We start from the raw sequence: 27379 nt of genomic DNA on the forward strand, positions 1-27379 counted from the left end.
TATAGGTAGAGGTTTCCATCTAGCCAGATCATCAAATGGAAAAATCATAGTGTTATTAAGCAAGCTTGATTGTTAAATCCCATTTCTAAAACAACAATGTGAGTGACACAAATCTAGGTACTCATTGTGACAAACAAAGATTTGATTAATATCTAAAAATATTGTTCATGGCTGACCTTCAAATACTTCTGGTGCCATCCAGGCTGCACTTCCTTTATTGTTGGTCATGTAGGTCTGAATATCACAAGCTGTTCCAAAGTCACATATCTTCAGCACAGTACCACGAGCCACAAGCAGTAGACTGGAACCGTACAGACAGGGGTTTAAGACTTTCAAAAAAACGTTAATCTAAAATTTATATTCTAGTATACTTCATCAAAACTGATCAAAATACCATCATCAATATGATATCGCCTAGAAGAAAAGTTAGATGATGATGCTCTGTGGAGCGTGAATGTGTGCATGACATTTCATGGCAGTCTAACAGTCTTACAGTCTTCTGTTCCTTCGATTGATATTGCAAATGTCAGCTTCAAAATGCCAAATTTCAGGAAATAAAGATTCATAATCATGGCAAAATAAACATGTGGACAAAATTTCATGGCAATCCATGCCAGTTATTATGCTATGTTGGTCAGCAGCAACAGACCGATCAGCAGGTAACACCACGAGTGACTAATACTTTAGATAAATTGTAACAGAAATACTTTTTAAACCCGTGGGGGAAAAACACATGTTCCAAAATGCCACCACAAAGGTTTTGAGTGCTCTTAAATCTCTGCACTGTTTATCATTATCTGTATCATTGAGAATCTTACTTTGGTGGTTTGAGGTCCCTATGAATTAAAGCCTTTGGCTTCATAGCATGAAGATAGGCAACTCCCTGGGCACACTGCAGACACCAGCTCATTGCATGGGATGCTGTATAGAAGGGCTGTGGGTCTGCACCATGCAGAACTTTGAGTGAGAAGCAGAGATGAAAAGAAATAATGATTATATCAATAAGCACAATAATGTGAGACTGTCATTTTTCTGCTATTTCAAATGCATTGAAATTAATTAGTAAAGAGCGTGAATGGTACGGTTTGGTAGCCTCCAGACTTATTTGAAAATTAACTACTTACATAGTTGTAACGTTGTGCTTTACTAAATAATTAAGCAGTTTTTTTAAAAATACTAAAATATCCCACGAATATTCAGACACTGTTAGAACCAGCATAATTGGAATATCGTACATTTGTCAACAATCGTTAAGATGCTTCTGCAACTGCATTCGAAGATACCTGTGTCTATTTGAATTCAATGAAGACGATGAGGAAAGCCATACAGCTTTCTATAAAGTCTCAAACACCTCTCACTGATGTTCTATTTTATTATATATGTTATTATGTTCATATGTTATGTAAGATAGAACCAAGCCATGACACTAAGAGAGCTGTGGGATTCTAAACTTTGGACTGTATCAAGGCACAGCTCTGGGAAAGGATACCAAAAATGTTTTTGCAGCACTGAAAGTGTCCCAGAGCACAGTAGCCTCTATTATCTTAAAATGGAATAAGTCTGAAACCCAGTCTAGCTTGTCAGTCTAGTTCTTAGATCTTGCTACCCAGCCAAACTAGACAATAATTAGGAATGACCAGTCTTGGTCAAACAAGTAAGCCAATGGTTTCTATAAACGAGAGACAAAAGAAAGGTCAACCAAACTAAGAGGATCATTGATAAGAAAACCTTGTAAATTTGGAATACTTATGTAACAGGGCAATTCAGACTTTTAACTTTAACATGTAAACATGCCAAATGGTAAATGGACTGGTTCTTATAGAGCACTTTTCTACACCATCTGAACACTCAGGGCGCTTTATGACATCCATTTTTGTCTTAGGTAGTACACTGTGAAGGTTAACAAAGAAGATATGGAAAACATGAAAGGGTCTGAAAACCTTTTGAACTAATAATAGGACGTTTTTATTAGCTAGGAAAAGCTATGCAACGGAAAAAAAACTATAACATGTTTCAGTAACTATCTCCTTAACTTCCCTTTAAAAAACTCTTTGTTCAGACACAGTAGGACTTACGGTTATATAAAGATCCACATTCTGCATACTCCATGACCAGACAGACCTGAGGGGGAATAAAAAAATAAATAAAAATCACATACCCTCCAGATACAGTGGCTTGCAAGAGAACTTTGCCACATTTTGTCACATTACAGCCACAAACATGGATCAATTTTACACTTGAGAAGTGGAACGAAAATCATACATGATTCCAAACATTTTTTACAAATAAATAACTGCAAAGTGGGGTGTGCGTAATTATTCAGCCCCCTTTGGTCTGAGTGCAGTCAGTTGCCCATAGACATTAGAGGTGGGAATCACCATACATCCCACGATACGATATTATCACAATACTTAACGCACGATACGATATTATTGCAATTTTTTTAAAATATTTTGCGATATTCAGATTCTGTACATAAAGGTAAACTTTATCATTATTCATTTTATCTGATATCAAAGTCTCACACTCAGTCTTTCTCTCATTTCAGTCAGTTTTATTGTTGACAAACTGAACAGTTTGTATTACAGTCTAGTCCAACTTAACTGAATGCAACCATCTGGTACAATTATAGCTATTCTGAACTATGCAATTTGTTACAACTATGCAGCCCATTCAGCAACTGAAGAATTTGAAAGTAAATTAAAACAAAATATAATTTTACATTAAATAAAAAAGTTTTAAACTTAATTAAAATAAAACGTCTTAAATTAAAATAAGTAAACTGTCATGTTTATTGCTGCCAAAAAAAAAGTTAAACACATTTGGACAGTGAAGGATTCTTGCTCAGAAAAAGGATCAACATGCTCTGAAGTCAGAGCACAAAAATTTTTTTGGAACAAAATATTGATTTCTGCTGTCCCTGTATCGATACATTATTAGCAAACAAAATATCACGATACTACACAGTATCGATTTTTCCCCCACCCCTAATAGACGTTGCCTGATGAGTGCTAATGACTAAATAGAGTGCACCTGTGTGTAATGTAATGTCAGTACAAATACAGCTGCTCTGTGACGGCCTCAGAGAATATTGGGAGCAACAACACCATGAAGTCCAAAGAACACACCAGACAGGTCAGGGATAAAGTTATTGAGAAATTTAAAGCAGGCTTAGGCTACAAAAAGATTTCCCAAGCCTTGAACATCCCATGGAGCACTGTTCAAGCCATCATTCAGAAATGGAAGGAGTCTGGCACAACTGTAAACCTACCAAGACAAGGCCGTCCACCTAAACTCACAGGCCGAACAAGCAGAGCGCTGATCAGAAATGCAGCCAAGAGGCCCACGGTGACTCTGGACGAGCTGCAGAGATCTACAGCTCAGGTGGGGGAATCTGTCCATAGGACAACTATTAGTCGTGCACTGCACAAAGTTGGCCTTTATGGAAGAGTGGCAAGAAGAAAGCCATTGTTAACAGAAAACCATAAGAAGTCCCGTTTGCAGTTTGCCACAAGCCATGTGGGGACACAGCAAACATGTGGAAGAAGCTGCTCTGGTCAGATGAGACCAACATGGGGCTTTTTGGCCACAACGCAAAACGCTATGTGTGGCGGAAACTAACACTGCACATCACTCTGAACACACCATCCCCACTGTCAAACATGATGGTGGCAGCATCATGCTCTGGGGGGGCTTCTCTGCAGCAGGGACAGGGAAGCTGGTCAGAGTTGATGGGAAGATGGATGGAGCCAAATACAGGGCAGTCTTGGAAGAAAACCTCTTGGAGTCTGCAAAAGACTTGAGACTGGGGCGGAGGTTCACCTTCCAGCAGGACAACCACCCTAAACATAAAGCCAGGGCAACAATGGGATGGTTTAAAACAAAACATATCCACGTGTTAGAATGGCCCAGTCAAAGTCCAGATCTAAATCCAATCCAGAATCTGTGGCAAGATCTGAAAACTGCTGTTCACAAACGCTGCCCATCTAATCTGACTGAGCTGGAGCTGTTTCAAAGAAGAATGGGCAAAGATTTCAGTCTGTAGATGTGCAAAGCTGGTAGAGACAGACCCTAAAAGACTGGCAGCTGGAACTGCAGCAAAAGGTGGTTCTACAAAGTATCGACTCAGGGGCCTGAATAATTACGCACACCCCACTTTGCAGTTATTTATTTGTAACAAATGTTTGGAATCATGAATGATTTTCGTTCCACTTCTCACGTGTGCACCACTTTGTGTTGGTCTTTCACCTGGAAGTCCAATAAAACTGATTCATGTTTGTGGCTGTAATGTGACAAAATGTGGGAAAGTTCAAGGGGGCCCAATACTTTTGCAAGCCACTGTAAATACAACAAAATCAAAACAACTCTAAACCTATCACTGCTTCTTCACATCCAGACAAGATAAAAACATAATGGGACAACTTTTTTCTTTTTTTTAATTCACCAAACTTTTATTGTTGCAAATGTTGAGTGTTATATACTCACTGGATTGTCACAGAAGCCATAGAGCTTAACAATGTTGGAATGATTCACTCGGGAGAGCTGGCGGAGCTGTGCATAGACAAAAGCAGCACAGGTGTAAAGGACATACACATTTAAAAAAAGAAGCAGTCAGAGAGTGCAAACCTCCCCAAGGCAGCTCACTGTCTGAGCACTGTTTACTTTGAAGGGAATAGTATTCTGTTTTATATATATTAATTTTTTTTTGCAAAAAAAAAAAAAAAAACAAAACATTCAATAAGGGCAAAATTAGAGATGTTTACTTTAATTACGTTAACATTATGTGGGAGCAGCTAATCCATAATAGACACTGATTTATAAAAAACTGGACATGAATAACTGAAGTTTATTATGGAAGAGGATTAGTTGTGTTGGATGTGTTGGTTCAAGGACACATCTAAAACCTGCAGGGACACTCGAGGCCTGGAGTTGCCCACCCCTGTGCTAGACCATCCTTAGACTTGGTCAGATTTGCTTCTGGAATATTGTGAAAAAATGGCTTGTGTCTTCTATTATCTGAAAGGTTGGCAGCTGACATACTCACAGCAGAACCTTAGTTCACTGACAAAGGCCTTGATTTTTTGGATACTGGAAAATAAAACAACTCTGAAAGTTGGAGATGTTTTAACCAAAGACAAAACCCTTCCAAGCACTGACCAACACCTTCACAAAGTGGAGATGAAGACTGTAAAAGGCCAATTTTAGACATTGTAATCCTCCTTTCTGGGAAAATTTGAAGTAAAACTAAAAAGTTTCTTTTTCACACTTAAAAAAAAAAGAAAGAAAGAAAAGAATTTCTTTTCATTGTAGTTTATATAGTGGCATAATAGAATCACGCCAAACACGGAGTATACTGTCTTTCTTAGAAATTAACAGATTTCAGTGCACATGTTATTGATACCAGAGCAAATGGGCCTGATGGTGAAGGACAGTCAGGGCAGGCCTCCTGGCAGTCCTATAAGATAGGAGACTGGCTGTGTGCCGTCTGATCCGGATGATCTGGGTAGAGTGCTGTGCAAACCTTGACTGCAAACCTGTAGAAGACTGCCTATGGTTCCCAAGTGCAGGTTGAGAAAATAGTCTTACTGTGGTGTCATCTTCTTGAAACGCCCACTTCGCGGCTTGTCTTTGACATCCCCCATTGTATGGCACTTGGCCTTAAATTTAAGAGATGGTAGTAGGGTTCACATCAAATAATGCTGCAATTTGGTTTTGCAGAACAAGAACAAGAGTTTGAATAGGGCCTGCTGCCCTGTGGGGAAGGCCCTATTCAGATCAGTTAAATGTGGAGCAGACAAAACTGGCCGCTGTAGTGGGGTCTGTGTGCACAGATGCCACTACTCAGGTGCCCATCAGACACCTGATTGGCAAGAGTCAATAGCAGAAGATGCTATTTAGCACTGACAGAGAAGATTTGGCAAGTATTTCAAGGGTGTTTCAATTTACTCAACTCTGCTGCTCAACAAACAAATGCATTTTCCTTAAAAATGTGGCACCATTTAGGGGACACAAGGACCCGACATGGACCCGACATGGACACACTGCTGCGGTTTGTTTTGTTTTTTTTACAGCGTTCACTTTGATCAGACTGTGCAGCTTTTCAGCTGCCTAGCTCTCAGCGCAACCTACTGATAAAGGAAGAGACTGATTAGCTGATCATCTCCAGCTGCCCTACCAGCCCCCTGAACCCACTGCACCATGACAGGCTTCTTCCTGCAGCACGCCAATTAATAAAGACTCAAAAAGAAAATAGCCATTACAGCTTCTGTCTATAAATATATGATTTTGTGCAGTGGTCAAAACACTCGACTCCAAGTACACAGTACCCAGCTGAAAACTTTGCACAATTGGAATTCCCTTATTTATATTACGAGTGCCGGGTCAAAGTATTGGATACACAAATACACAACATAGCATACTACGCTCCAACAACAGATATGTGGACAAGCCGAACAACGCGTCCCTGTATGAGCTTAATAGTGCACTTCAGAGACATCGAATACTCTGCATTTGATGTTTGGAAACAGGCTAGTTTCCCGACTACCATACAGGAACAGAAATGATAGCTGTAGGCCTCAGGGAAGCTGTTGCATGGTGCCATGGGTTCATCTAGTGTGTATCAGTACTGACAGGTATTTATGTTTCTCGGTCCACTGGATTAAAATGGGAGACACAGTACTTCATCTACTATATGTCGTGGCATTGGGTAATTGTGGACCTTCACTGATGATAGCACGTGGATGAGTGGAGAAAGAAAGCTTAATATGAATATATTAAGAGTTGACTGAACCAACTCCGATCGGCTGTTTTGTAACGGAAAACCCAGGATTTTGCGTTTGCTATCATTCACACTCCAATGAATGCGCTGGAGAGCAACTTGGGTTTAGCTGGCACGCAGGCGGGAGCAGGCAGGGCCAGAACCACCAGCCTTCTGATTAGTGGGTGACATCCTCTACCTCCTGAGCCACAGCCTGGAGGCAGAGCAGGTAGGTAGCCTGTGCTGGCAGTACATTCACAGCGAGTGGAGCTTTCCAGCCAAATGTGGTGTTTTAGTGTCATCTGGTTAAATCTACTTGTCCACATTTTATTTGCTTTACTGCCTAAGAAAAGTCATTTTTCCTATTACATTAAGATATGTGATACTGTACAAGAGATGGGCACAAAAAAGGACATTCACAGTACCTCAACAAGGAAAGCATTCCGTTCGTTGTCACTCTCAATGGTCTTGATTGCTACATCCTTTCCTTTCCACACAGCTTTGAAGACAACCCCAAAAGTCCCTCTGCCAACAGCCTGAAGACAAAGAACATGGAAAATTAACAGCTCCAACTCGGGGGACAATACTCTGTTGTTATTTTCCCTTAATACCAAAAGAGGGACTACAGTAACATTTACTTTAAAAATACATTTTATTGTATCTCAGTCGTCATCGTATCATATAAAATAGCTAAACTGGGAATCACTAGTTCACATGAGTAACTCTGTCCTTTACAAACCGGGGTTATGATTACTAGAAGGTTTATTCAGTAGTAAACACTGTCATGTTTTATATCGTGTTAAAGACTCTCACTGTACTTCGCAGTTAAGAACAGCACCCCTTCAAAGCGAACAAACACATTAGACTTCTTTGGTCCATTACAGTCTAACCGAGCCTTACTCAGACAGAAACGTAGCTGACCCAAACTCAGCCACTGATCTCTAGCACCGCTGAGCTAACATTAGTTTCAATATATATCTTTAAATTACCGCTTCTACTTGGATATCTGCATACTGGATGTCCTCAAACATACACCCAGCTAGAGTCTCCACCATCGTGGCAGAGAGCCGACACTCCTCGAAGCAAGCCGACGACGCTGGACTTACAAACCGACGTTTATCGTGTTTTTATCAGAAAAAAAACCTTGGTGGAGTCCTGCCGAGCTGCCTTACTCATCTGTTGCTCTGAATTCAGGAAGTAGACACCAACAGCTCGCGCAGTGCCTCGATACGTCTGTGATATGCGCGCTCGTGAACGCTGCACAGCACACAGTGCCTAAATACAAGTAAACAGCGCAACGGATAAGTTAAATCGTAATGAAACTGGTTTACAAACACAGTTTATTTCTACGTAAAGCCTTGTGGTATAAATTATTTGTTTAAAAATGCCAAATCAATCAAGCTGTTAGTGATTCGCAGTCTTGAATGCTGCTTTTGTTTTGTTTTTGTCTGCACAAGAACCTCCACCAGGGGCGACAGACCACATGTGCCATGGTTTGTACAGTTTGTCTTCCCAGACAGCACGCACCATCATTGACCATGCCGCTATAAAGGAGTGTAGTTAGTACGACACGGGTAGAGCACATAACAGCGCGATGTTACGTTGAATTCGTTGATAAAGGTTAGGCTGGAGATAAGGAAGAGCGGGGGAGGTGTGATGGAAGCGAGGAGACAGGCGCCACTGATGGATCTGTGATCATTTTAGAGTGGCAAACATGTCTCACACAAATACAATATTTGGAATGCAGGTAGTGGTGGAAAAAGATCAAATTACATCATATTTTATAAGGATGCTATGTGTTTTCATTCATATTTGTTGGAGAGGTTATGAGCAGATCAGTCTACTCTTCATTTTATCAGATGCAATCGATCACAGCTTGTGAATTTTCGTTTTACCCACTTAAGTAAGCTTTTAGAATAATGGAGTGGTGCTGATATATTAAAAGAACAAGTCAAAACCAGTCAAAAGTTTGTACGCACCTTCTCATTTAATGGTTTTTCTGTATGTTCATTACTATTTATGTTGCAGATTTTTGCTGAAGGCATCAATGAATGAACCTCATCGAGTCACTGAGCAAATGCCAAGAGTGTGCAAAGCAGTAATCAAAGCAAAGTGTGACCAATTTGAAGAATCTAAAATATGAAACATGTTTTTTCACACTTTTTTGTTTACTACATAGTTTTGATGCATTCACTGAGAATTTTCCAATGTAAATAGTCATGAAAATAAAGAAAGTCCATTAAATGAGAAGGTGTGTCCACACTTTTGACTGGTAGTGTATATATAATACAGCCGTATATAAGCTGTGACACATATTTGTTTGTGAGATGAAGAAGATAAAGAGTGATATCAAACAGAAATAAATGCACCTTCAGTATTTGAAACAGAGTTACATTTCGCTGCTGTAAAATTTGGATTAAATATATTTCATATGTTAAAATAAAAAATGTAATGATGGCCATATTATATTTCCATATTATATTTCCATATTATATTTCCATTATAATACCAAAGTGTAACAGACTCTAGTCTCATGAACTACATTAGCTAACTGCTGTTTAAGTAAGTAAGTAAGTAAAATTTTATTTATATAGCACATTTCTAGATAGAAATCACAAAGTGCTTTACAAGATATAACAGATTATAAAAAGAAAAAAAAAAAAAACAAGATACAAACAAAGTTAGCAAAAAGCAATTTTAAAAAGATGTGTTTTTAGCTGTTTTTTAAAAGTAATCAATGAATCAGCGGATCGTAAGTCCTGAGGAAGGGAATTCCACAGTCTGGCGGCCACAGTAGCAAAAGCTCTATCACCCCTAGTTTTCAGTCTCGTATACTGAGTGACAAGTAGGCCCTGACTACTCGACCTCAGAGACCTACTAGGGGCATAGGGCTGTAAAAGTTCAATAATATATGGTGGTGCTTGTTGTTGAAGAGCCTTAAAAGTTAAAACCAAAATCTTAAAATGGACTCTAAATTCGACAGGAAGCCAATGTAACTGCATAAGCAACGGTGTTATATGTGAAAATTTAGAAGCTTTCGTCAAAAGTCTTGCTGCAGCATTCTGAACGATCTGCAGACGCTCCAAAGAACCTTTGTTTAAACAAGTAAACAGGGAATTGCAATAGTCCAGTCGTGATGAGATAAAAGCATGAATAACAATCTCCAGTTCGGTATAGGATATTATAGAGCTCAATTTAGAAATATTTCTTAAATGATAAAAGCAAGACCGAACAAGAGATTTAACATGACTATCTAACGTAAGAGCAGGATCAAGGATAATCCCTAAGTTCCTGACAGATGGTTTTACAAACGTTGAAAGAGGACCAAGAGCATTTATTATACTGGGTATATGTCTATCTGGGGCACATAAGAGGACTTCGGTTTTATTTTCATTTAGTTGGAGGAAGTTTTCAGCCATCCAGCCTTTAATGGTTTCCAAGCACACATTTAAAAGCCGCAGCTTAGAAGCCTCTTCCGGTTTACTAGCTAATGTTAAATTTACTGTTGCAGCCTAATCATGTTTTTACAGTCCCATGGTCTCTCAGCCTCAGATGCATTTTATACCAATGAAACATGTCAACTAAAGTAAGACAAATTAGATAAAATGAAGATTTCCTGCTTTATTTATGTAAAACATGGTAAATGGTCTGATTCTTATATAGCGCTTTTCTACTCTCCCGGAGTACTCAAAGCGCTCTATACAACATGCCTCATTCACTTCTAAACACAAGTGCAAACTAAACTACATTCACACGATGAACGCATCGGAGGGCAACTCGGGGTTAGTATCTTGCCCAAGGATATTTGGCATGCAGACTGGGGAAGCCAAGGATCGAACCACCAACCTTCACCACCAAAACATTATTAGCCACTAATTTCATAGTTGCTAGGGAACCATAGCAGAACCTGGCTGTACTAGTAAGAACGACATACAGCGGAATGCCATAACCACGTGGCTGGTGTACAGGAACATTTGTGCTAAGTATAACCTGGAAGTACCTAGGTCTAAAAGGGGTATGCCCTCTAGGGTGGTTCACAATGACTGAGCTAAGATCCTATGGGACTTCCAGGTACAGATGGACAAACTGGTGATAGCTAACCAACCGACAAGAAGTGGTGGAGAGAATTTTTTGACCAGCCTGCAGGGCTAGATGGTAATTCTTTTATTTGAATTTAAATTTCAGGAAATTTAATTGTTTAGAAATATATATTTTTAAAGTTGAGTAAATCAAAAATGTTTAACTTAATCACCTTGTTAAATAATCAAGATTACAGTTTGTGTCCAAAATAATGATATTTGTGATATTTGCCATAAACAAAACATCCTTAAAAGTTCATAGGACCTAAGTCCTTTTCATCATGCTTATTTCATAGGTAAGGAGGTGAAAACTCTATGGTCCATTCTTCCACCTTTTCAGGCCTGATTTGACTGAGATGATTTGTTCATAAGGTATGATGTAGGATAACTTGAGATAGTAATCTTAATATAATTGAATTTATTTTAAGCTTGGCCAAGTAGTTAGTTTGTGCAGACTTAGAAATGTATATGAAAAAACATGTGAATTTAAGATATTAATTGTAACTGCCTTTTAAAGTTAACTTTAGCTATCAGCCTAGGGATAGGATGGACTAATATAAAGTTAAAGCAGTGATTGAGGAGTCAAGATGGCAGTTTTTAAAGGTTTATTTCCTCCTAGTTTAATGCTCTGGTTCAGACTGACATTTAACTTCAGGGAGAGCTAAAGCCAACATAACAGACAAAACATCCCTAATAGAAAATAAAAGGAACTTACCTAATTCCAAAGAAAACAAATATACAACCTACAACGATAACCTACCTAACCAGCACATAAACAGGAGAAAACAAGGATTCACAAAGCAAAGGCAGCTCTCCCCTACAGGCAGTCTGGCCACAGCCACATAAGATACACATACAATTCCAAAGGTATGTAAGCCTGCACAAGTATGGCAGTCAAAATGGCCAGAAGGACCAGAAACACAGCTCCATGGACTTTATATAGGGCTCTGCTGATTTCTGATTGGCTTGATTCAGGCAACAGCTCCTAATCAAGAGGAGGTGGCGCTTAGACAAAACACCGGACATTATTTCACAAAGTAAAAACTAATATCATCCTAGGGAATGTAACAGCAACTATTGTAATGTTACACGTCTAAAATAATTATGGGTTGGTTGTTGTATTTAATAGGCTTTAGTGTAGTACCAGTACTAATGGATGGTTTAGTAAGTTGATAAGGAAAAGCACAGCCACCCATTGGAGAAAGCTGCTTTCCTCATTTCATCTTATTCTTTCCGTCACTATCCATAAAGCTCATCACCATAGATTACGCTCGGTTCTCTCTTCACCATGACAGAGCAGTGTAACGTCTACGTCACTGCTTTATTACTCCTTTACAGTCACCTTTCTCAGTCACTATGTGTTAACAGACCTCTCTGCATTGAATCATACCTGTTATTAACCTCTGTCTCTCTTCCACAGCATGTCTTTATCCTGTCTTCCTTCTCTCATCCCAACTGGTCGCAGCAGATGGCCCCGCCCCTCCCTGAGCCTGGTTCTGCCGGAGGTTTCTTCCTGTTAAAAGGGAGTTTTTCCTTCCCACTGTCGCCAAAGTGCTTCTCATAGGGGGTCATATGATTGTTGGGTTTTTCTCTGTATGTATTATTGTAGGGTCTGCCTTACAATATAAAGCGCCTTGAGGTGACTTTTGTTGTGATTTGGCGCTGTATAAATAAAATTGAATTGAATTGAATTATGGCTTATGTTGGAGTCAAATTGTTAAATGTTGCCATTATTGTACTTAAATTTATAAGTCTTGGTTCAAACTGTAGGATCTGTTTCTGTCACGGACCCGGTTCCGGGGACTCGGGGTCCGTGAGCAGTGTGGACCATTATTATTGTTATTATTGTTATTATTGTTATTGTATTGGATGTATGTTTGCTGCACTGTGCTCTTGTGTTCCTTGCTGGTGTGTGTACGTGTGGGTGTCTGCGGGTGTGGCTGAAGGATGGAGGACAGCCACCTGCAGGCCTGAGGGGTGTGGCCCTGCCGGCTGCCGGTCACGCCTAGGTTCTCACACACCTGCTTCTGATCAGGCTCGTCGGGGGAGCTACTTAACAGAGCGATGGAGCTTCCTCCGGCGCAGGATCGTTGAGTTAGACTCCATGTCAGTGTTTAAAGTACTGGTCAGGGTATGCCTGCTGGAGTTGGTGCCATAACGGCGGTGTCTGTTGTTTTTTCCTCAGGAGAGCGGAACACGGGACTGCAGGACGCACAGGGTGTGCGTAGGCACGGGAGCAGAGAGCACGGAATACCAGCACTTGAGAGAAGGCACAACACAGGAGTTGAGGGAGCACTCTGGAGACCTATTGCGTGGTGTACATTTACCCCCACTGTAAATAAATGCACTGTTCATTGCACTAAGTCCAGCGTTTGGGTCCTTTCTCCAACATCCCCCCACGGCTTGCCCTGGCAAACCGTGACAGTTTCTGACCACCTCCCCAGCCAGTTTGTTGGTGGGGGAGGCTCTAGTGTTTTATTATGGGACATCCTATGTGAGGGCTCTGTTTTCTTGTTTAGTAAACTTCCTGCTTTTATGACCCTTTTGGGGGCAGGAGGTCACACAAACGCACCCCCAAACACAAACACACACACTCACATGCACCTACACACACACACACACACTCAGTGTTTTAACCTTTTGTGACCATAGGGGTTTTTACAATGGGTGGTGCTTGTGTTCTCAGAATAAAAGGCTGCAAGGAAGGCTGTTTATTTGAAGTTGGCTAGGAGACAGGTGAGGAGCGTTTAGCTCCAAGAGCCTGGTTCCGACCAGCTTCCCTTGCTAGCAAGTAAAAACCGGTTAAAGATGTTCGTCTTGCTTCCTTGTCGTTAACGAGAATACATTTCTAAACCAGCGGGGCCTGTGGAAGCGCAGACCCAACATTTATTTGGTCCTTCCGAGCCGGAGCCCAACACATCGCGTCCACCGAGGAGGTGGAGACGAGACACCGAAGTCTGCTAGCAGCCAGGACGTCTGGGACGCCTGATGAAAGCCCTGGTGCTTAATTTTGTCGCCAGGCTGGTGAGTTAGCGTCTGAACTCCCCTCGGGTTGGATGGCGATTGACGGGATCCAAAGACTCTTCCCGTAAATGAAAAGCAACACAGACAGTAAGTAAAGAAGTCCTCATGCGTCACCGTGACTGCGGGTGTAGACGCAAGTCCGGGGGAGCGCTGGTCGTGCGGGTGCACGCGGACCTAAAACAATAGAGAGCGGCTACGTGACCGTGCAGTTAACTGCAGGTACGGGAACGCGCTGGCTGTGCGCGCAGATGCAAGCTACCTGGTTTGTCCACCAGTTTTCAAGAAGGTATGGTTTCCCCGCAAGTTTTTTAAGGAGGGTTAAGGAAGGTTTCTCCACCGAAAGGAGGTTTTTTTTCTCCACCGCTGAGGGCGTTGGGTGTTTGGTTTCACCACCAATATGTAAGGAGGATAGAGCTCTCGTTGGTGCCTATTTTGTATGTGTGTGAACGAGCGTGTGAATGAGTGCGGACCAGACGTGGTGTGTGTGTGTGTGGCTGCTTGTTGTTTTGTAATGGGGAATAAACTGAGTAAGTCTGCCTTAAAAGGGGATGAAATACATTGCAAAGTATTCACCGGGCAGCACGTAGTATGTAGATCATCGAAGAAAGAAATGGATTTGTGCACAAAGCAGATGAAAAAGTGAGTGTGAATGTGTCTGACGTCACGGTGTGTGTGTGTGAAACGGTCCCCAGCTGGGGCAGTGATGATTCTGCAAATCACCAACTACCCCAGTGGACACAAAAGAAATAAAATTGGTGTTGATGGAAAAAAAAAAAAAAAAAAAAAAGCAATGAAGAGTGTTTGGTGTTTCTCAGCCTGAAACAACTACAATCTCACTTTCTGTTTTTAAGAAAGGAGCGGTCAAAAACCAGAGAGGAGATGTGTGTTGTTTAAGTAGTGATATGAATGATGAAAATGCCTCAGTGTGTCATTTGCAGGTGAAGAGCAGACCTGGATCAATTTTCCACATGCAGCAGTTAAAGAAAATTATAGGTTAAACATCATTAGAAAACACTCAGGCTGAGTTTTTGGCTGAATTGTGTTTACAGCTTCACTGTGTTCCTCACCCTGAAAAAGCAAGCTCCACGGAAGCTAACCTCTCTTGAAGACAAGGAGTGCAGTTCCAGAAGCACAGGCATGAACATCAACACTTGACAGCAGGCCAAGAGGCAACAGCAGAGTCCTAAGCAGAGAGGTCCAGCGGTAGTGTGTGCAAACGGCATCACAGAGAAAGAAACCCGTCATCATGGATGGATGGAGATGCGTTTCCAGCAAGCTGCAACTTCACTGTGTGCGAAGATGACTTTTGAGGAGACTGTCTGAGTGACATTTGCCACTTTTGGAGTGAAATGGCAATGAAAGAGACAGTGAGGAAAACACAAGACAAAGCTGAAGAGAACTGACTGCCATTGGACTGCAAAGTGGGAGAAAAGAATGGAGTGAGAGGAGCAGGTGAGAACACAGAGGAAGGCTGTTATTTAGTGTGGGTTAGCAATCCTGAGAAAAAGGAAACTGACTGCTTTAAGTGGGAAAATTGAGGAGTCTGGACCACAAAATGAGAGAGGTACACAAAAACACACACAACCAGAAAATGTATTAACATACTAACCCTACATGCACATACAATGAAACTCATGAAGACCGGACAGCATCTTAAGCATGAGATTCTGCTTGTCATCTTGTCCAAGTCACTTGTCCAAGTGATACATAGACTAGTGGACTAATATTATTTTGGAGGAAAGATGGTTGCATCATAGATGGGGGAAACAGAATGCTGATGAGGGGTCTTGAATGAGTGAGCTGAGTGAGCTAACAGATTGTTGAGTTTCTGAGGTGTGTGAAGAAGTTTAACATGGCACACATTTGATTACATGAGAAGAAGTTCATTATGTGATAAGACATCAGGGTGTGTGGTGTGTGGCTGATGGATGAATGTTTGAGAGTAATCTGCCTGATGATTTGTCTTTTGTTACAAAGTTGAGCCTGCCAATTAGGTTTGGTATGATTTACCCTCCTGGGACGAAGAACATATGTCATGACTTAACAAGGCTTTTCTTTTCTTTTTTCCTTTTTATTTTGTTACTTTCATAGTGCACTGAAAGTTTTGTTTGATAAAGCAGATCTGAACAATTTGAACAGGAAGAACTACACAACATGTTGTCGGGAACGGTCGCAAGGTGAGTTTCTCGGGAGAAAGTCACTTATTGGGAAAGCAAGTCCCTGTCTAAAAGGATTCACGCGCGGTTGTCTTTGGCTGCTGGCCGTCGAAAGGAGCGCCGTGATCAATGGGTTCATCCTGCGCCTCTAAAGGTTGGCCAGCTGGTGTATCTTCAGGACCACAGTGTCAGAGGCCGGCATAAGCTCCAGGACTTGTGGAGCTCAGTTGTGTACCAGGTGCTGAGGGCACCTCAAGGTTCAAGGTTCTTTATTTGTCACATGCATAGTTATACAAGTATAACACACGGTGAAATGTAACCTGACACGCTCCTCGACATGTGCGAAAATGGGGGGGGGCGGGGTAGAGGAAGAACATTATATATATGGTATATGGGGGGAGGGGGCTGTTTATACCATTGCCTCTGTAGGAAACGTGGATAAGGTCCGACATGTCTATTGTGACATGCTGAAGGCACAGGTCGGTCCAGGGCCTCCCGCACCTTGTTCTAGGGCCCCATTTCCATCTGTGGCTGCTGATTCAGAGCTGAGCTCCTTAAGTGACGATGATTTATGGCTACTAGTCCCTGAGGTTCCCTCGAAACCTCTTAAACTCTCCTAAAGTTCCTTTAGGAGGCTCTGTTGAACAGTCTGAGGTGAGTGGGCCACCACTGTGGAGAACGGCACGTTCCACAGTTGGTCAGCATTCCAATATTTATCGCTGTCCACGTCCTATTGAATCTGAACCCACAACCAATTCTCAGTTTGTTATGTTCAGGCCATGGTGTTAATGTTTTCTTGAACCAATGTCGGGTTACCAGTGCAAAAGGCAGGGGCAGATGTAGCCAGATGGGCTAGTCTCCGCTGCTCTCTCTCTCGTTCACTCTTTTGCCTTGCTGTTACGGCCCTGGCCGGCTGGATATTTGTTCTGTGCTATGTCTTTAAGAATCTACAGGTCCTTCCTGATTGGAAAGCTGACGGCGGCTGATTGGTCCCCTGATCATGTGGCTGTTTTTAAAAGATCCCTCACCAGCTGTTGTTGGCGGCAGCAGCAGACCTGACCCTGGCTTCCAAACCCTGTGTTATTCGTGTGTGTGATTCCTGAGATTTATGGAGTTTTGTATATAGTGTGTAAATTAGTTCACTTGTAAATAGACACTGAAACAGAAGGGGTGAGCTGCCTTATTATTTCTTGTATTGTTTTCTCCTGTTTATTTCATTTAGGAAGTTAGGTATATCACGTGTCTTGTTTGGTTTTTGTTTAACCTAGCTTTTTAGATAGCACCTGCTTTCCTGACTTAGCTTGTTTTGTTTGTTATTTTGGCCTTTGTTCACCCCAGAGTAAAGTTTTCAGTGTAGTCACAAACCACCGTTCACTTCAAAAATTTGGCTTCTGGGTATGGTTTTTCGGACCAGGGCGGGGTCACTTCCTTTCTAACCCTTATGTTGCATTCCCGTACCTTTACACTGGGGCGTAACACTGGCTCTCTCACTGCCCTGCTCTCTGTCTGTAGGGTTGCTAGCTAAGTTAGGTTGAGTGGGAACGCACCTGCACTTTAATTGTAGGGTGGGGTCTGCCAGTATAAGGCCACGCAGGCTTTCCTCCCATTCATTCCTCCTTTACCTTCCACAAGTGCAGTATTGTGTGCTAACATATTTTCTTCAGGATAAACCAGGCAGTTTTGATCAGGCTGCACAACAGTCACAGGTAGGCCATATATTTGTCCTCCTATCCATTCTCTGCATTTAAGCAGTATAGTGGCTCATTCGTGGTCCCGTCTGTAGCATGGCCGATTTATTTTTATTCCAACTATTGTGAAGACAGGTAGCAGCACTACTACTGGCAGTTCAACATGGCGTCCTCAATCCTGGGGTAAACACCATTTGGAATTATTTCAGAATTAGCATACTTTACTTTATTAATCCCTAGGGAAATGATGTAAATTTGTTATGACTCCAAATTAGACAGACCTTAGTGCATTGTGATTTCCAGGATTTGCTTGCTGCTTGTTATAGCCTCTACTCAGCAGTCCATGTTTCGGCCCAGTCGAGCTGAAGGAAACGCCTGTAGCAGCCGCTGCTTTGGGCTCATCCGTGAAGGAACTGCTGTCTTGTCTTGTCTGCTCTGGTCTTGCTTTTCTCTCAGCTCGCCCTTGCTTTACTTAGAGTTTTATTTTTTAATATTGTTTATGCTCGTGCCCACGTAGCCAGGCTGGAGGGATCCCTTGCCTGTGCATTGTGCTGGTTGTCATATTTTATTTTTTTATATAACCCACTTCATCAAATCTTTGTCTTTAGTATTTAGTTTATCTCCCCACTAACACAGAGTTAGTCTGTAAATAAAACCCACAAAACAGTTAAAGATTAAAAACTATTTTACTTACACACACACACACACACACACACACGGTTCATTAGTGTCAGTTGATAACTTTCCAAAGATTTGAACGAGCTCTTTCTCTCTGGACTCTGCGGGAACTTATGCCAGGCTACTTTTTCAGGACTTTAGTCCCACTTTCAGGTGGCTCTCTGACTTCCTGTTTGAGAGGAAGCAACAAAAGCAGAAAGCAGCATGTCATCATCTCTACTAAGACTATGCTGACGACCCCTCACATGAACTGTTTATCACATTGTCCTCTGGCAAGAGGCTGTTGTCCATCACTTCAGTTTCAGAAGAAGCCACTGATCTACACACACAGCGGATTAGAGCAGACATGCAAATATTGTTTTTATTTTAAGAATTTAAGATGCTTCAGTTTAGAAATTTAAAATACACAATTCCACACTTCTAGTGATTTAAAGAATGTGAGCTTTCAATATTCATTCAGATGGTTTCTGACTCTAAATTTTCTTTTCTCATTAGTCCGCTTGTTCGAATGTACTGTACATTTTAAAGGTGTCCAGCTACTTTCCAACTTCTATGTGAACTTTCAACAGTTCTGCACTTTTAGCTGAATGATTTGGTGTATTTCAGCTCATTCAACATTTCTAACTTATCAGTTAGAAATTATTACATTTCAGCTCAAAACATTCATCTATCAGCATTCACACTGCATTTTCTTCAGGAAATCAATTGTTTTGGTGTATATGTGAGTGGCATCACCATCATTAGAATACATGTAAGGATACTGTATTGAAATGCCGGTCTCTCACAAGGTAAGGATCTAAATGAATTTTTTGTTTCATGTGTGACTGCTTTGTAATGCTGGGAACTAAAATATCTGAGTCAGGAAATAATTCAGAAATGCCACCTCATTAAAAAAAAGTACACAAAGGCTACTAACAATGTAGCACATACACATTTAGTAACACCTCTTGATGCATTCTCAATCATCCAGGTAAGTAAAACTCCAAAAGTTGATTCTGTTCATCTGGACGCTACGTCCAGATGAACAGAATCAACTTTTGGAGTTTTAATAAGACCCTTTTTCTTTTCTTTAGTATTTTAATTTTATGGACTTTAAAACATCAGTATTTCAGAAGCTGTACCATCATTGTACACAAATGTTTGTAGATACCACATGCTGTTTAAATTTACAAATGTGCATTATTCAGAAGTTCACATATTTTACCTTCGGAAAGTACTTTTGAGGTCAGTGTTACACCGGCTACAGCCGGTGAAGAGCTGACAGGCCACGCAACAGGAGGCTGATGCCTACTACCTATACTCAACTATCAATTTTATTATAACACTAAATTCATCACAAGAGAGGCTTAGAGGAGAAATCAGTCGTAGAATTATTTACTGAATATATTGTGTTCACAATCTAGCAGGCTCACATTGTGGTTCATGAGCCATTGTTACTGCATGGCAGTAGTATGCCGCGTGTTAACGAGTGCATTAACAGGCTTCCCCAGAGTAGCAGTTTGATAGCCAGCTCTGTAATGAATATCTTTTTTGAAGCATTTGTGGAAAAATGCCACAATGCTACTTCCTGGTCTGACTGACCTATCAGTGGCTCCAACTAAAGTCATGTTGGAGCCACTGATAGGTAGGGATATTAGGAGAGTGGTATCTAATTATGTTGCTTTAATATGCTAAACAAACAATAGACAATGTTAATTTGCTGGTGAGGACAGGGAAAATGACGTGAGACATTTAAGATTAAGGACAGATATAAAGATGTTCAAACTCAGACATGAGCTATTTTGCACCCTTTAGCATTCTGTGTCACAGAACAAAAACATACTCATTCCAGTTTAAATGAGTATGTTTGAGAGGACCTAATGGTATCATCCAAGATGATACAGCTATTGCACAAAAGCTGCTCGAATTTAGTTTTATCCTCACAATGTTTATCGTAGACTTTTGTCACAACATACTTGCACAGTGTGAATATGATCATTTTAGTATGAACAACTCAAATTATTCTTTGTGTTGTTCATACCTGGAGCACAATGTTAATCATAAACATAAGAGTTTTGGTCTGAGGAGTCATACACAGTACCAAGTCTTTAAAAAAAAATCTTGATTCATGGCAATAACACTTATGATGAAACCAACTCTTAGATAATGGAAACTCTACAATCTCAAAGGCTCGTGTCAGGTCTCTTTGTCTTTTGAGCGCCAACTGAGTTTGGTAGTGATGCAGTATTTTGCTGAGTGTCCTTACAGAAGTACACAGCAGGGTTTTTACAAGCCCACATTGTCACTTCTCCTCCCCCTCCTGTTTTTCCAGGACTCGAAGTCAACAGCTGGCTGTTAAGCCCTGCGCGACTCAGGTAGCGATCTTTTATCCTCTCTGCATTGTTAAACCGGGCCTCGTGGTTCTGAGTTTGGCTGGAGAGGTATGCAGCAATATTTCTGGTCCGATAGCCCTCCTCTCTACTGCGTCCCAGTAACATGGCTATATTTGGGTTCCTCAGAGCATAGATCAGAGGGTTAATGGCTCCATTTGCCCAAGCTAGCCAAATGGCCACTGTGTCCATTGCAGGATTAAATGTGTAGTCCCCTATAGCAGTAACTAGCCCCATTAGACAATATGGCCCCCGGCAAAAAATAATGAAAACAATCATTATCAGAACTGTGGTGGCTGTTCGCATTTCACTGTAAAATCGAAGTAAGTATGCATATGTGGTCACAGGCCTGACTCGTATTTCTGAGAGCCGAACAGTCTTACAAATGTTGTAATGACAAAAACACATCAGGCAAAAAGGCAATAAATAACATACAATGATCAGACAGATGCTATAAGCTGTTCCCATGAGTGAGGTACCAGAGTGGAACACATACATGCAGTGGTAAAAACCTTGCTTATGGATTTCTTTAGGTGTTCGGACTACCAGATACCAAGGCAGAGAGAAAATGACAGCACTTATCCACACTGCAATCAATAACTGGGCTGCTTTCTGTCTGCCTATTTTAGCCTGTGGTTGTCTGACAATGGAATAGTACCTATCAAAGGATATCAAAGTCATTGTCAGGGTGGCGATAATACCAAAGCAGGTGTTCAAACACCCATTGGCAACACAGAAACGATCCCCAAACATCCAGACTCCATCCTTACTGAAAAGCATAACAAAAGAGAACGGCAGACACAAGACAGCCGTGAGGAAGTCCGATAGCGACAGCGACATGATAAAAGCATTAGTCACTGTTCGAAGTTGCCTGTGCTTGATGATAACGATGACAACTGCTGAGTTACCAAGACAGGAGAGAAGGAATACAGACAGCAGTATCAGTGCCTGAGCTGCCACTATGATTCCCTGGAGAACAGAGTTACTCTCAGCAGCGCTCAGCACAGACGGGTTTAGTTCCTGATGGGTATGACCGAATTCACTTCCTCTTTGGTCTTTATGGTCTGACAGGTTTCCTGTGGTTTGCACTATGGTCTCTGTAGTGGTAGCCATGAGGTTGGTCACCATGGAAATAACCCTAAAGAACAAGATGGAGAAATTATTGTTCAAAAAACTGTGGACACAAAGTTTTCACTGCTGCAACCAGGTTTCTGAAAGGCAGAGTAAATCGATGTGTTGATCAATTATCAATCATTTACTAACAGAGACTTGGAGGAGAGACCTAATATGTAATAATCCACATTTCACTGTTTTACTCTTTGGTTCAGATGTGGATACTGGATTTTTATGTTTAAGGCATTTTTTGCTGGTTTTTAGCTTGTTTTTTGTCTGTTTGGGAGCTGACACAGTCTCAATGGAGATGGGGTTTTGGGGGGGGGAACAGGAGGAGAGAAGCTGCAGAGAGGCGTGTAAGGCTGAGTCCCAATCCAGCGACCGCACGCATTTTGAGACCTATTACGTCACAGCATCGCAACGACGGCTATCCCAATCCGAAGTGTACTCCAAATGCGCCGTCGATTTCCCCAGTATGAAGTGTGTTCCGGTGTACACTTCGTGGTCCCATATATCCCACAATTCATAGCGCGGCGGTGGGTGTGGATAATTTTGCCGAAAAATACGGCAGACAGCTGAAGCGGAGCCGCTGAAGACTAAACTTTCAAAAGTAAGTACTGAATATGACGTCACTTATTTATGTGCGAATGTTTGATAACGTAGAACATTAAAACATTCCTGTTGGCCACATGTCGGCAAAGTTATGTGACATTAGTGATGTTTGTACTAACTTGGGTTTAATATATATTCTGAGCTAAGTTGATCTATAGTGTTACATCATATTCTATAAGGATGTTATGTGTTTGTAGACTTTCTGCCCAGTTTGACCCATTTAGCAGAAGTCAGCCTGTTTAAGGCTCTGATATCTATTCTGTGTGACTTAAAGCAGTTATGACATGGTCTGATTTTCTCCCCCAATAAAGGAATATTTCATATATCAGTCTACTCTTCATTCTATCAGACACAGTTATCACAGCTCGTACATTTTCTTTTTACACATATGTCAGATTATTATGATTTATTACTGCTGTAATAAATCATAATAATCTGACAATAAATATAATATTGGCCATATTATATGTAAGTGAGATTTGAGAAAAGTGAGATGACTTTAGTCTCATGAGCAACATTAGCTAATTGTTATTTACTAGCTAATCTTAAATGACTGTTCAGTACAGACACGAAGCCCAACAATCATGTTTTACTGTCCTGTGGTCTCAGCCTCAGATACTCAACTGATCAAAGTGATGTCAGAACAAAAATGAATGAACAAAAAAACATTTTTTCTCCTTCATTTCTGTCACACAAAGCTGTATGAAACGTTTCTCGCAGTTAGTATCATGGTTGCTAGGCAACCTGAGCAGCGTGACGAAGGCCAGACCGTCCCATTTCACAAGCCTCTCACTTCCACACTTCTCGTACTACAGCATGCGGTCCCTGGATTGGGACACAGCCTAAGACTGCAACTCTGTTTCCTGAACTCTGGATAGTCATATATATATTTTTTTTTTTTGGGGGGGGGGGGGGGTCATAAATTTGTCCAGATTTCTAGAAATGAGAGCTGCTCCATCCAAAGTGGGATGGATGCCATCTCTCCTAACAAGACCAGGTTTCCTCCAGAAGGTTCCCAATTATCTGTGAAGCCCACATCGTTTTTTGGAGACCACTCAGAGAGCCAGCAATTTAAGGAGAACATGCGGCTAAACATGTCACTCCTGGTCTGATTGGGGAGGGGACCAGAGAAAACGACATTACTATTACAGAGCCTGTTGAAATAAACTGAATCTTTAGAGCAATTGATGAAAACCTGTAGCAGAAATTGCCAAAGAAGAAATTGGAATTAGGTGTTAAGTATAAAATCTGCAAACAAGTGGGACCAGATGCTTTTCAAACTGATTTGTATAATTAAATTATTTTCTTTGTTAAAGCATTATATAAAGACTTTACACTAGTCCTGGTAAAACAAAAAACTGAGAAATGGAAGGCAGGGTATATAACATTAATAAAAAGCTTTTCTGTCTTTAGGTGCAAAGAAGGCCTTTGAAAGGTTTCGCATGGCCTTACATTAGATCAACAAATAATTTTATTAAATGTAAAGAAATGTGAATAAAACTAATTAGCAACACTATAGTTTAATTTGATAAAAAAAATTCATGTTTAACAAGAGTTATTGTATTTTTGTTTCATCCCCTGGGTGAGCTGCTGTAAAAGGCCTGAATGTGTCACTACACCACTAATATCCATAGCAGTCAGTTCTAAGAATTCATATCAGTTCTGTCGATGCTGTTGTCAGGCTGAGAGGGGCCTGAGATCTCAGAAAGCAGGGGTACTATGGTGCTATTCCTTGTGTAAATGGAGTGCATCAGTAACTTTCTGCTCTCGATTCATTCAGTTGGCTGCTGCATTTTGGTGACAGTCTCATGCAAATTTGCACGGGTGTTTATTTCTATGAAGGCATAAAAGATGGCAAAGGCACACTATCCCGCAGGCCCGTCCTCAAAGGCAACTCTGTTAATGAAGGAAGAAAAAAAAAAAAGCCACATCCCTTGCTTCAGACACAGTTTTAGATTAGAGTCTCTATGTTGGTTTAATGATTGCTAAAGTAGCTGCTGATAACTCATTTAATCGTGGTCTTTATTCTCACTGTCTCCAAGACCAACACGGGAAAGGAAACCACATGGACCACGCCACTGTTAAACTGGCTGCTTAATAGTGGTATGGTCCATTTTGTTTGTAAATAGCTCTGTGAGCAGTCCATGCTTGCTGCGTCATAGAGCCTTTATCTTTACGTAAAAGCCATTTCAATAACGCTCCACAGTGACCTGAATGAAATAAAGCCCAGCTTTAAGGACTATGACCTCATTGAGTGATTCTTAGACTGACTCCAGGAAAGCATCATCAGTACATATTCTTGCAGTTATAGCCTTCCTGTTATATGAATCTGTTTTAGCTGTTACACAACACAGAACAACTTCTTTACAAAAAATATGCACGATGCAAAAAAGAGCAATAAGGACACAATGTTTGGGATTGTGAACACACAAATAAACCTTTTTTGAAACCACAAGTTATGAAATTCATGAATTTAGTACAATTTAAAACCACACAGGTGATGTTCAAAACAAGAAATACTATGTTTCCAAGTAGTATTCAGAATTTATTTAAGAATAGAGAGGGAAGGTACGGCGTGAGCAGAAAATGCAATTTAAAGCAGCCATGTGCAGCCAACGCTCTTAAAAACATGTGCATATCAGTTTGTGGAGTGACTTTGTCGAACAGCCCAGACAAAGACATTAAAGAAAGTAAAAATATTGCACAATTTAAGATAAATATAAGCAATACATATTTTATGTGTATAAAAATGAAAGAGATTAGATATTCACATTATGAGTATATAGCTGTGCTATTGTATAGAATGAGAATATCATTATATTGGTGATATGAAAAAGTATTTGTCTGTAGTTTCAAAGATGTATCTGTACACATGCATGCACATCTATGCATTTGTATATGTATATTTGTATATAGTAACCATTTTAATTAAGAAATTGTCGACAAGCTTATCTGGATAAGCCTCCTGCTCCGTTTAGTTTTAGTTTTGTAGATCATTTTGTTTGAGATGTTTTCCATTTCCTTTCTTTGTTTATAAAGTTTATACAGTAAGAAAGAACTTTCTACAGAATCAAACTGGGATTCACTGTTTGATCAAAACTGTAAGATGCTAGTTCAAAGTGGAGCCACCTGTTGGCTGTTTTTATTTAATGCATTAATAAATACACATAATACACATTTCAAATTGAAATGCATATCTGTCGATGAGTTTGTGCTTCCCTCTGTCATTTTATTTCATATTGGTAACTTTTTTTAAAGTATACCGCCGTAGCTACAGTGATTTGGAAAAGACATAACTTCTAAGGTAGTGTTGGAATATTAAAAGAAAATCTGTTTACTATACTACAAAGCTAGTTAGCAGTTGTAAGTGTACCCTTGTGCTATTAGAAACAAAATCTTTAATTAAACACCATTAAACTGAATATCAGCTAAATACGTTTAGTCCTCACCTGTTATGTTTTCCTCCTATCTGTTAAATAGGCGGACTGGTTCACAGCCTTGTACGTTTGACGTGCAGCCATGTCAATAGTCTAAAGCTCGCTATTTGCTGGTGAAGTCTTTATTTGTTCAGTCGTTTTCTTACACTGTCCACACAAACAAGCGATGCCTTTGTGTTAGTCGTTTTGCTCCAAACGCCAGTTATACGGATGTGTCCTGAGCTGTTTTCAGCAGAGTCCATCCAGCCTTTTCCTCGCTCTGGTCCTTACAGCACCATATCCAGGAAAACCATCATATATTCACACGTCCGTCCAAAAGTACCTACGAGCAGTCCTAGGCATGTGCTAGATCATGATGTTGAGATGTGGGCCTTTCCAAGCCTTTGTATGGAGAACAAATTCAGTCTATCTTCTTCTTCTATCACCGTTGTGTTCAGCGTCGCTATGAAAAAATTAACTCAAAAAATAAAATAAATAAATCGTCGGAGGAAGACCACCGTAGCCATGTTGTTGGTTGATTTAAGGACGGTGTTAATAAACTGAGACCGAAGGCGCAATAAACGGACTGTAAACGAACAAAGCTTCAAGCGAGCGCTGGACGGCTCCAGCATCCATCGCGTCTCTCTCTCTCAGCTCTACTATGACCTATCTTTCGCTCACTCACTCGAAGAAGCCACGCCTTGTTTGAACGTGCTCAAAACTTGGACCGACGTCTCATAAAGTTGCTATGGTAACCTGTGTGCAATTTTGCACCATCTGAGCCCATACATAATGGGCAAAATACACGCTAATATTCCCACACACACACACACACACACACACAGCAGATCTTGATAAAAGGGAAGAACGGGTGTTCGGCAAGGAGAGGATAGCGGGGGACTCGTAATCGTCGCTTTACTGCCAGAGGAGTCGTTTTCATTAATCTTGAATTAAAAACAAGAACATGAAACAATTTCTTAACCCTGATCATATGAGCTTCAATAATGCAGTATAGCACTTTTCTTTTCACTTTGGTAATTCTGTATTTTATTTGTGGGCAAGTGTCCAAAAACTTGGACTGTCAGCAGACTTTTGCGGGGTCATCCGAAATAAGCAGATAGCACAACAAAGCTGTTTCCCTCCCAAAGCTATATAAGATTATACAATGCTGAAATCATGCATTTTATTTTTGGCTTTTATAAACAAGGAATTACTGCTACACTGGCCACTTCATTAGTAGCAGGCTAGACCCCTTTTTCCCTCCGAACTGACTTTTTTAAATGTATAGTATAAATTCAACAAGGTGCTGGAAGAATTCCTCTGATTTTTCCACAATATTGACATGATGTAGCAGGATGGTTTAAGCCTGCTCTCAATGAGTAACATGCCCGTTTTGAATATGCTGACCTAGTGCCAGCAGGGGCGCTGTGTATATAAGGAGGCTCTGTCACCTCCCTCTCTATGCTCACTGACGCTCAAGTTTCCAG

At 40.8% G+C, this 27379-nt stretch overlaps 2 protein-coding genes across 4 annotated transcripts in view; both read right to left on the reverse strand.

Moving 5' to 3' along the window:
* The window catches only part of LOC146365152 (mitogen-activated protein kinase kinase kinase 7-like), a 32847-nt gene extending 20534 nt beyond the window's left edge, over positions 1–12313 (reverse strand). The window contains exons 1-6 of one of the 3 annotated variants that reach the window (XM_084913940.1): positions 12227–12313; positions 7183–7293; positions 4486–4551; positions 2076–2121; positions 819–957; positions 177–301 (exon numbers count right to left, since the gene is read on the reverse strand). In XM_084913940.1, the coding sequence (XP_084770066.1) occupies positions 177–301; positions 819–957; positions 2076–2109 (298 nt within the window). In that variant the 5' untranslated portion in view covers positions 2110–2121; positions 4486–4551; positions 7183–7293; positions 12227–12313. Of the gene's footprint in view, positions 1–176; positions 302–818; positions 958–2075; positions 2122–4485; positions 4552–7182; positions 7294–7746; positions 8900–12226 lie in introns of those variants that run through there. The other 2 variants (XM_084913938.1, XM_084913939.1) reach the window with 2 other exon arrangements.
* Positions 12314–18717: 6404 nt separating this feature from the next.
* gpr135 (G protein-coupled receptor 135) lies at positions 18718–26598 on the reverse strand. The gene is made up of 2 exons (XM_084913944.1): positions 25926–26598; positions 18718–21889 (listed from the first exon to the last, which is right to left on the reverse strand). Exon 2 carries the CDS (start codon positions 21877–21879, stop codon positions 20545–20547), a length of 1335 nt encoding a protein of 444 aa, XP_084770070.1. The 5' UTR covers positions 21880–21889; positions 25926–26598; the 3' UTR covers positions 18718–20544.
* Positions 26599–27379: the final 781 nt, after the last annotated feature.

The sequence above is a fragment of the Perissodus microlepis genome, chromosome 19 (assembly GCF_051167445.1).
Source record: "Perissodus microlepis isolate ML-2025 ecotype Zambia chromosome 19, ASM5116744v1, whole genome shotgun sequence".
Classification (NCBI taxonomy): Eukaryota; Metazoa; Chordata; class Actinopteri; order Cichliformes; family Cichlidae; genus Perissodus; species Perissodus microlepis.